The sequence below is a fragment of the Spinacia oleracea genome, chromosome 1 (genome assembly GCF_020520425.1).
Source record: "Spinacia oleracea cultivar Varoflay chromosome 1, BTI_SOV_V1, whole genome shotgun sequence".
Classification (NCBI taxonomy): domain Eukaryota; kingdom Viridiplantae; phylum Streptophyta; class Magnoliopsida; order Caryophyllales; family Amaranthaceae; genus Spinacia; species Spinacia oleracea.
This window is the reverse complement of record NC_079487.1, coordinates 132806819-132816958: the sequence shown is the minus strand read 5'-3', so window position 1 is coordinate 132816958 and position 10140 is coordinate 132806819. Positions and strand designations below refer to the sequence as shown.

Below are 10140 nucleotides of genomic sequence, written 5' to 3'. Positions count from 1 at the left end.
AAAAAAGGGGCATGTAAATAGAGGGAGAAGGAAATTAACGTGTGGGGAAGCAAGTTGCAACAGTTGAAGACAAGGGCAAGGGCGGCGAAAGTTATTAAAGGAGGATGGTGCATGGTGAAGGCGGTTTTGGTGGTTGTCACATAGTGGTGGAGTTTCAGTGGCTTATAGTAAGTGGGAAGAGAGGAGAAAGAAAGGAGAAGAGAAGGTGATAGTGGTGGTGGCAATGAAGTTGATGGAGCCATGGAGGTGGGGGTTGGGTAGGGCCGTAGGGGTCTGGTTTTGTGGACGAAAGGTATGAGAATGAAGATGGTGAAAAAAAAACACTAACGAAAACTTGACGAAACCAATTCATTATTGAAAATATAAGGATATCCTGTACACTTTTATAAATCCTCACATACATATCTGTCGAAAAGATCGGTAATAGCGGTTATACCAATCAAGTGACCCAAATAAGATCATTACATTATTTTCATTCATAGAGTAAAATAGAATTCATGATATAATAATAATCATAATACACACTAGTAATTAAAAAAGTGAGAATGAGAATTAGAATGAGAATTATAATTAAGTTTGTCTTACAAAGAATTAAACATACTCCAAATGACAAAAATCTCCTAAAACATCCCTAAAAAACACAAGTTATCTTGTCTCACGCCGTTCATTCCGATGCCGCCAATTCTCTCTCCTCTATCTCTGTGGTTACCGCGTGGGACCCACATCAGATCTACTTCTTCAACTACTCTGTAATCTTCACCTGTAAGCCACTATAATTGCACACTCCCATCTCACTGCAGCTCCCCACTATCCCTTCTACTATTAGTAATTCCTATAATTATACTTCTAGGGAACAACATTATACTTCTAGGGTTTTCAATCATTATTTTTAATTGAATTTGATTTATTTCATTGATTAAAGCTTCCCCCTTTTGGTTCTTTCCCACTTTTTTTCGATCTTTTCGCATCATTGTGTCGATCTCTGTTTCTTTTAAGCTGCAGCAGAAGTTGAAGAAGAAGTCACCAATTGGAATTGTTCATCAATTTTCGTTTTGACTGAGTCTCTCTCCCTTTCTTCCCCGCTTTAATGCTTTTGGTAAGTTTTATTTAATAATTTTAATGATAATTCTTGCATAATTCTTTTCAATTCTTTTTTTATTTTTTATTTCTTTATTTTGGTTCTTTCGACAATGAGGTTTGATAATTTGCTGCATTGTTTATTTCTTTTTGATGGGTTGTTTGTTGATTACATATTGCAAGATTGGATTATTTTAAATATATTTGTAGTTTAGATTTGGATTGATGTGATTTTCCTTGATCTCGATCTGGTGGGGTTTTGCTCTAATTTGGGTAGTTATATTGGTTAGATGTCAATTAATTTGGTTAGAAATAGAAATCGAAATAAGAATTGAAATCGCAATAATTGAGTTAACTGATTGCTTTTGTTGTTTTCTAGATTTGATGAAGAAAATTCAACTTATTTTTGTTTACATTATGTAATATTTCTGGGATCTTATTAATGTGGATAATATACGTTTGTCTTATAATTAGCTACTGTAGCTTGATTAATGTTTCATGAGCCTAAAATCGAAACCGACACAGGATCAGTAGTGTGTGTATGCTGTTATTCTAATAATAGCTGATCTGATGATGTTTCTCAAAGTTGTGACTGATTGAGAAATTGAAATTACATGGGAATAATTGCAGGCGTAAAATGGCAAACAAAACGTCCGGTGACAATAGAACCAGGAGTTCTTTTTCTATATTTATCGTAGTCGGTTTATGTGGCTTCTTTTATCTATTGGGGGCATGGCAGAGAAGTGGGTTTGGGAAGGGAGATAGTATTGCTATGGAGATTACAAAAAGTGGGGCGGATTGTGCGGTGCTCTCAAACTTGAATTTCGAGACTCATCATGGCGGGGAGATTAAAACCGGGGATTCTAGTATTAACACGAAAGTGTTTGAGCCGTGCAAGGCTAAATACACCGATTACACTCCATGCCAAGACCAAAAGCGTGCAATGATGTTCCCGAGAGATAATATGGTTTATAGAGAAAGGCATTGTCCACCCGAGGAAGAGAAAATGCATTGCCTTATACCAGCACCAAAGGGATATGTAACTCCATTTTCATGGCCTAAAAGCCGTGATTATGTACCATTTGCGAATGCTCCTTATAAAGCTTTGACAGTGGAGAAGGCTATTCAAAACTGGATCCAGTATGAGGGAAATGTCTTCAGATTCCCTGGTGGTGGGACACAGTTTCCTCAAGGAGCAGATAAATATATTGATCAGCTAGCTTCTGTGATTCCAATGAAGAACGGGACTGTCAGGACAGCTCTAGACACTGGATGTGGGGTATGATCCGATTTCTCTTCTTTCACTAGATCTACATTGTCATCAGTTAGTTCTTGTTTATCCGCTAGAAACCCTTAACGGTCCTTTCGATAGCCGGTCATAAATGGTGTCAATGGCAATGAATTTGTATGTAAATTTGTAAGGAAAATCAATATCCATTTCCACGGTAATGCTAGTTCACTCAAAATTATCTATTTTTTTCCATAAATTTTCATTACCACTCATTAAGGGAGTGGTATTTGGTGGGAATGCAAATTTATGAAGAAACACACCAAGTTTGAGATAAGGTTTCATTACCATGGACATTGTAATGTTATTTTTCTTGCCAAATAACACTTACATTTATTCTCATTGACCATTTATTACAGGCTACCAAATGGGCCGTAAATGTTAGTATTTCTATGCTGACTTTGATATCTGTGATAGGTTGCAAGTTTGGGAGCATACCTTTGGAGCAGAAACGTTATTGCAATGTCATTTGCGCCTAGAGATTCTCACGAGGCTCAAGTTCAGTTTGCTCTTGAAAGGGGAGTACCTGCTGTTATAGGCGTTCTTGGAACAATAAGGATGCCCTATCCGTCAAATGCTTTCGATATGGCTCATTGTTCTCGTTGCTTAATTCCATGGGGTGGAAATGGTGAGATTTTGGTGTCTGAGCTGTCATTTAGATTGATAAATGATCTCTATTTTTGTAGCTTTTGTTTTCTTTTGAAGGGTTTATGTGATTGAAATATACTTTTGAAGGGTTCTTGAGAATCTATTGAGTTATGTTTGTTTTCATTTATACGACTTGCAGCTAATCTGGAACATTTTTGGTCTTTCCTTGTGCAGCTGGTATGTATATGATGGAAGTTGATCGTGTTCTTAGACCAGGTGGCTACTGGGTGCTTTCAGGTCCTCCTATTAACTATCAGAATAATTACATATCATGGCAACGCCCTAAGGAGGATTTGAAGAAAGAGTATGATAACATTGTAAAAGTGGCTAAACTTCTTTGCTGGGAGAAGATACACCAGAAGGGTGAAATAGGTGTGTGGCAAAAAAGTCAAGATGCTGATTCATGTCGTAGTAAACTAGAAGAGTCCCAGGCTACCGTTTGTAAATCCAATCCCGATGAAGTTTGGTACGCTTCTATCTTAAGATATTTTACTCGTAATCCTTCCCTCCTTTTTCTCTATCCTACTTTTGTTTGTATGTCTCAGGCCTTTCAGCTTTTAATATTTGGAACTAATATTTGATTTAGGCAATGCATGGTGCTTTCAAGCATAAGTTTTGTGACTCATAGATTTGTGTGCTATTACGGATTTGTTGCTATAAGTGTGTTGTACGATTGTACGAAGAGTCTTGTAAATACTAAATGATGCTCTGTATTAACATTCTTTGTCATAAAACAATGAACTCTTTATGTGTATAGAGGTGGTTGGTGCATGGATTTTGGAGTTAAGGTCAAAGGTTCAAGGCTTACCAAAACCGTCATTATTTTGAAGTATGAGAAGCACTAAGAAGAAAACTATAAAAGGTCCTTGATACAATATTACAATGTGATAATATTTGTGCAAAACAGGAGTGGCACATGGCAAGGTGTTTTAAAGAAGAAGCCTTATAAATTAGATGCTGTAAAAGTCATTTCCCCCTTGCCTATTGATTTGTGTTTGATGTGTTCTGATCTGCTTTGTTGCTCTATTAGTCAAGAGAACAGGAATCTCGGGGATTTTTCTTGTGTTAAAGCAACAACTCTCGTAGAAAATCCCTTCTCAGTGCTCTTACTCTCACCCATCATAAAACATGTTTTTTCTTTTGAGGGGTGGGTTGGGGGTTGGCTGTCAGGAGGTTTTCCTTTACTGTCACTAAATACTCCGTACTATTTAATACAGACTTACAATTCGACAGTTTAGCTCCCAAAACTAGTATAAAACCTTTGTCATTTACTGTGGGAGAAGTCCTTGTCTTCACAATTTTCTTGATGGAGAGATCTTTCATGTGCAGCTTATAGTCCATTTCAAGCAGCATAAGACATGTCACTATATCAGCAGGTCCTTGCTTTCTGTATCCTCCCTTCTTATCTTGTTTATTCCTCGACGAGAGATCGTTAGCGAAAATGTTGACCGTCAACTACATGTGGTCTTATAGTTTTCACAAATGTTGAAAAATGGGGATCAATAGAGTTCTAAATCAATAACTCGTATAAATAAGCATTCATTGAACCTCTTATCAACAAAGCTGACTTTTCAGTCTTGTCAGATTAATGAATATGTGTTATTTTTAAACTGCTACTATATGCAAGCTTTGACTATGCATAAATGTTGAATAGCGGCGATTAAAAATGTTTTAAATCATTAGTATGTGTACTAAGCATTCCCTGAACCATTTTGCTGCAATGAACCCTTGTTTAGTTGGCTTGGTTTCTTAGCTTGGTCCTTCTCTTTGTTGTTTTCAGGTATCAGAAAATGGAGACTTGTATTACACCGTTCCCAAGTGATGGTGCTGGTGATCAACTGAAACCATTCCCTGAGAGGTTGTATGCAGTACCTCCCAGGATAGCTAGTGGATCTGTTCCTGGAATTTCTGTTGATGCATACTTGAAGGACAATAGTATGTGGAAGAAGCATGTAAAAGCTTATAAAAGAATCAATAGCGTACTTGATACCGGAAGATACCGTAACATTATGGATATGAATGCCGGGTTAGGAGGTTTTGCTGCTGCAATCTATTCTTCCAAATCGTGGGTTATGAACGTCATGCCGACTATAGCTAAAAAGAATACCTTGGGTGTTATTTACGAGCGAGGACTTGTTGGTATCTATCATGACTGGTACGTGCTGATTTCCAGCTTTTTAACAAGCATAATTCTGTGAAAACTGATTATGCTATAGTAATTTCTCTGTACATTCTAGGTTTCCGTTAACATGGTTCCTCTTTGCTGTAGGTGTGAGGGTTTCTCTACATACCCGAGGACATATGACTTGATTCATGCTAACGGCGTCTTTAGTCTATACAAGAACAAGTAAGTCTTTCCAACGCTGCCATTGAATTAATTCATTAAAGCTACATGTATGATAAACTCTTCTTATGCGAACACTTAAATTTTGGTGCCTGATCATTTGCTTATAATTTCTTTCTTTACAAACCTGATACGATGAATATGTCTTTCCTTTATTATAACAAGGTGGATACGTAATCGTTCTACTATATCAATTTTTGACATGGTATTTGAGATTGTACGAGGTACCCTGTGGATTACTAAAGTCTTTTGATGAATTATGTCAGTCAGGAAAATGAGACATCAAAATGTGGTTTATGCACTCTGGTGCCCATCCAAATGAACATATAGTTCAAATTCAAAGAACATATTGTTCATACGCAAATTCAAAGAACATATTGTTCATACGCACCCTGTTTTTAAATGAACATATAGTTCAAATTCAAATAACATATTGTTCATACGTAAAGAACATACAGTAAATGTAACATACTACCTCCGTTTCAAAAAGATCTTTACGGTTACTATTTGCTCGGACTCCAATGCAATATTTAACTACTAATATATCCAATTTCGTATGTGAAAAAATTATAAAAAATTGATATTCTGAAAATACATCCCGAGACCAATCTAACAAGATCTTATATGTAACGTTTTGATGTATATAATGGTGAGAATTTACGGTGAAAGTTTTTATAATTTGGACACATTTTCCAAAGCATAAAGAACTTTCTGAAACGGAGGTAATATAGTTTAAATCCTAAGAACCTATAATAAAATGTTTCACTTGGACGCGTACATTGAAATCATTCTCCGTGTTCATTAGGTATTCAACTATTCAATGTTGAATGTTCATCGGGGTGCACGGTGAGTATTGTGCACCTGTGTGTATAATCCAAATTGCATTTTCCATTTCTTACTGTTCTGGTGGTGCTCGGATGAGTCGATGAGTGTTCCATTATGTTATTGCTGTTCCATTCAGCAGAACTTGAAGCCCAGTACTCACAAACTTGCTTAAGGTGTCTGAATGAGATTGAAAGAAGTCAAAATTGCTGTCTTCACCCCGTGCCCCAATCACCAGGACAGTGGTGGTCCAGATTTACTGTAAAGTCATTGTCTATTTTGTCCTTGTAGTTTTTAAGAACTGTTTTTGATCAATGCAGATGCAACTTGGAAGACATACTTATAGAGATGGACCGAATTCTGCGTCCTGAAGGAGCAGTAATAATTCGGGATGAAGTAGACGTGCTCGTAAAGGTGAAAAAGATAGTATCTGGGATGAGGTGGGACACGAGAATGGTGGATCACGAGGACGGACCATTGGTTCCCGAGAAGATACTGGTTGCTGTTAAACAGTACTGGACTGTTGATGGAGGTAACACTACATCCAACCAATAATCATAAACCGAAAACACAATATGTGTGTCTCATGCTTTACCCTCGGCATCTCATAAGTCATACCGGTAACAGACATTCTGAACTGAAAATTCATATTTTCTGTTACTAAATATGTGTTTCTTTAGCCAATGATATTATTCTTCAACACCCTTCTTGATGGCTTCCCGTGCTCGTCTCTTTTGACTTATGGCTACCCTTATTAGCAATAGATAATTATAGTACTCCGTTGTCGGGAGAAAGAGATTAATTAGTATGGAGTATCAGTTATTATCTGTCTCATGTTCTAATCTGTACTCCCCTCATTTTTTTGTTGAATCTGTATTACTTATTTATAATAGTTGCTCATCTGAGTTATCTCTGTATTTTAACTGTGTCCTTTCCAATTTTCATTTGCACACATTATTATTTTGATATTAGTATCCTAAAAAAGAAAAGGAAATAGAACTCTGTTTTCAGTTGAGAGTCTTGATACTGTTATACTTTGGCTGGATTAGTCCATTTGAGATATGCTAAACTTCAGTGAGCCTTTACAAAGTGATAGGCCATTAAAAACAACGGATTTACAGTCTGTTGCTTTTAACCATTCGGCCTATAGGACATTAACGAGTTCATGCAGTCTAGTCAATGCAGAATGTTAAGTTATCATTATTTGAGAAAAAAATATTGTACAGCAATCAGCAATGTATGGTTAAAAAAGATGGTAAAAGGCGCTCCAACGCCTCAGTAATCAAGTATGAGACTGTCTCATAAAAGATTTTGCTGAAAATGTACCAAGGATAGAACACACTTTGATCATGTAGTTCTGTAATAAATTTGATATACAATGGTTTGATTCTAAACCAAGCATTGAGCTTGGATCTCTTTTCTGATACTCTGTTTATTTGGGTTGAACTTGAATGGCCAAAAAGATCGAGTGCGGTGGTCTTTTTTACTCTTTAGAGACGATGTTTATCTTACCGTCTCAAAGTTATGCCTTTGTGGGTGTTCCTGTACCCTAAAGATGGCCGTGGGTCGAGCCGGGCCCACTCTGCATTGTGCCGGGCTGAAAAGTTCAAAACAGGGCTCATTCCCACTGGCTGGCATGTCGGGCCAGGCTGGGCCGTGTGCCTAAGCCTAAATTTACTAAATTTAGTGTGTTTGTCTTGTCGTGTTTTTCCAACAAAAAAATGCGGCTCAAGCCCGACCTTTGTGCTCGTGCTGGACTGTGCTGTTTTCGTGCGAGGCCCGGCCAGAGACCATCTTTACTGTACCCTATTCTCCTACGCCAAAAGGGTCTAGCATGTAAGATGAGATGGACGAACCCATATATATCCACAAAGATTTTTTTTGAAAGCGGCTTGTCAAAAGACCACATACTCAGGCAATGTGACCTTGTCGGATAATTGCTAGTTGCTACTCATGAAAGAACTTTCCAGGAATCAATTTATTACTGAATGCGGATAAATGTGTTCATCTACGTTACCCATTTTATGTTATTAAGTGGTGTCTTGGACGCAGTAAAAAGCCAAATAGAACAATCTTTTAAGGATGGAGGGAGTATATAGTGCCCTGTTAAAGTTTGCAGGATCTTTTCCAATTTTGTTTCTCCTATATTTTTCATGTATTGATTACACTTAGCTAACAAAAGGTAAATCCTCTTGTTTTCTCATCATGCACACGGCACACCCGATCATAATGGTAACGATAAATCAACTTTACAACAAAATGTCGTTCCTACCAATGAGAACCACAAGATCAATTTTGGGACTTGAGGAAGCCAACAAAACCTTAAATTCTCCATGCCCAATCATTTTGTGACTCAAAAACCCACTTTATTTTTTGCATAGTACAAATAATTATTTTGTGACTCAAAAAGCCCACTTTATTTTTACGTAATAATTTATGTCAAACTTTATATGATTCTCTCAATTTCTGGTCAAAGAAATTGTTTGTGAATTGTGATGTGTTCCTTTTAGAGAGAATAGCAACAAGATTTTGCGCATAGTCTTTTGTCATTTCTTTTGCCACATGAATACATTATCATGTGGAACTTGTTAATATAGTATTAGTCATATTATACTCCAAAAAACTTTAGTTCTTTTGTTATTTCATTTATCCCTCTTCTAACTATGGGTACATATGGGGATATTTTCTAAACCATTCCTATTATCACAAGTGTTAAATGAAGAAAAACGAGGGAGAACTGGAGACGCAATTGCTTAACTCATAAATTTTGTAGGAAGGGAATAGGTTGTGTTTGGTTGTACGAAGTATCTTGTAAGGTATAAGTAAGTTATGTTTTATTTAGTTATTTATTTTTTGTTGCACATTTGTTGATAAGTACAAGCTCATGCACAAATAGAATAGCCTAGCTTAGATATATAGTTTTGATGGTACATGGTATAACCAGATATGCATAAAAAAAATTAAAAAAAAAAAAATAAAACGAAAAAAAGAAAAAGAAAACAAGAGTACTATCCATAACAAAACGTCACAAAAGCAATGTAAATCAATATAATCATTAACCAACTATTAGTAGTTACTCCAAAAAGCCAACTAATACAAATTGTAAATTACTGTGAAACTAAATTTGTAAAATAACCGCAAAAATGTAGCTTGTAGATTCTATTATACACTTGAGTGTACCGTAAATTTAAAAGTAGATAAACTTAAGACCATTTTCTTGCTCGTTTGTAGCTTTAAGCGTACCATTCGATTGATTTGGGTAACAATAGAGAATTATAAACTTTGCTTAGCTAATTAAGTAAGTAGAGTTTACAAAAGCAAGTTAATAGAGTAAGAGAAGTAGTAGTAAATTAGGAATGTGGCTCATGGAATGTTCCTTGGGATGCAGAAGACCAATTCTAGAATAGTGATGGTGTTTGTTCCACTAAGAAACAAAGATTTAAGTAGACAAGGTCCTGTAATTTCTTCCAAGAATGATGATAAGCCAGCCAGTCCCACGTATCACGGGCAAATTATTTGGTAAGACTTCCTTGTTGTAGATAGCAACTTTTGTCGTCTGAGATAAACTTATTTGATGAAGTATATTTTTCTAATCGTTGAATGAGTAAAAATAGTACGTAATAGTAGAAAACAATGGATGTACTACTTCTGTTTCATAATGTTCGTAATAATTACTATAATGGTGTGGAGAGAAAAGGTAAGATAGTAAATTTTCATGTCAAAAAATAGTATAAAGCACAATGTTAAGAACATCACAATTGTTTTTATCTATGTGTGATGTACAATAAATATTGGACGGTGGGTTAAAACAATACTTTAAATGCTTAAAAGTTAACCTGATACGGAGTATAATTTAACAGTTATCTATGAAGTATTTTCTAGTGATAAATTGTTACTTTTATAAAATTATTCTTTCAAATTCACAAGTAATGTATAAAGGTAACCAACCCTTTAAAATGTT

The 10140-nt window shown here is 36.0% G+C and overlaps 1 protein-coding gene across 1 annotated transcript; it reads left to right on the top strand.

The window, feature by feature from the left end:
• Positions 1-616: 616 nt before the first annotated feature.
• LOC110785602 (probable methyltransferase PMT2) lies at positions 617-7096 on the top strand. The gene is made up of 8 exons (XM_021990077.2): positions 617-762; positions 997-1096; positions 1708-2356; positions 2783-2993; positions 3188-3479; positions 4794-5168; positions 5283-5360; positions 6500-7096. Exons 3-8 carry the CDS (start codon positions 1715-1717, stop codon positions 6732-6734), a joined length of 1833 nt encoding a protein of 610 aa, XP_021845769.1. The 5' UTR covers positions 617-762; positions 997-1096; positions 1708-1714; the 3' UTR covers positions 6735-7096.
• The last annotated feature ends 3044 nt before the right edge of the window (positions 7097-10140 follow it).

Bases quoted from the DNA above. Each gene is read 5' to 3' on its own strand.
- LOC110785602 (XM_021990077.2), top strand. From the start codon at position 1,715: ATGGCAAACAAAACGTCCGGTGACAATAGAACCAGGAGTTCTTTTTCT. The intron at 3,480-4,793 runs GTACGCTTCTAT...TGTTGTTTTCAG, and splicing joins TCCAATCCCGATGAAGTTTG to GTATCAGAAAATGGAGACTT. The intron at 5,169-5,282 runs GTACGTGCTGAT...TCTTTGCTGTAG, and splicing joins GTTGGTATCTATCATGACTG to GTGTGAGGGTTTCTCTACAT.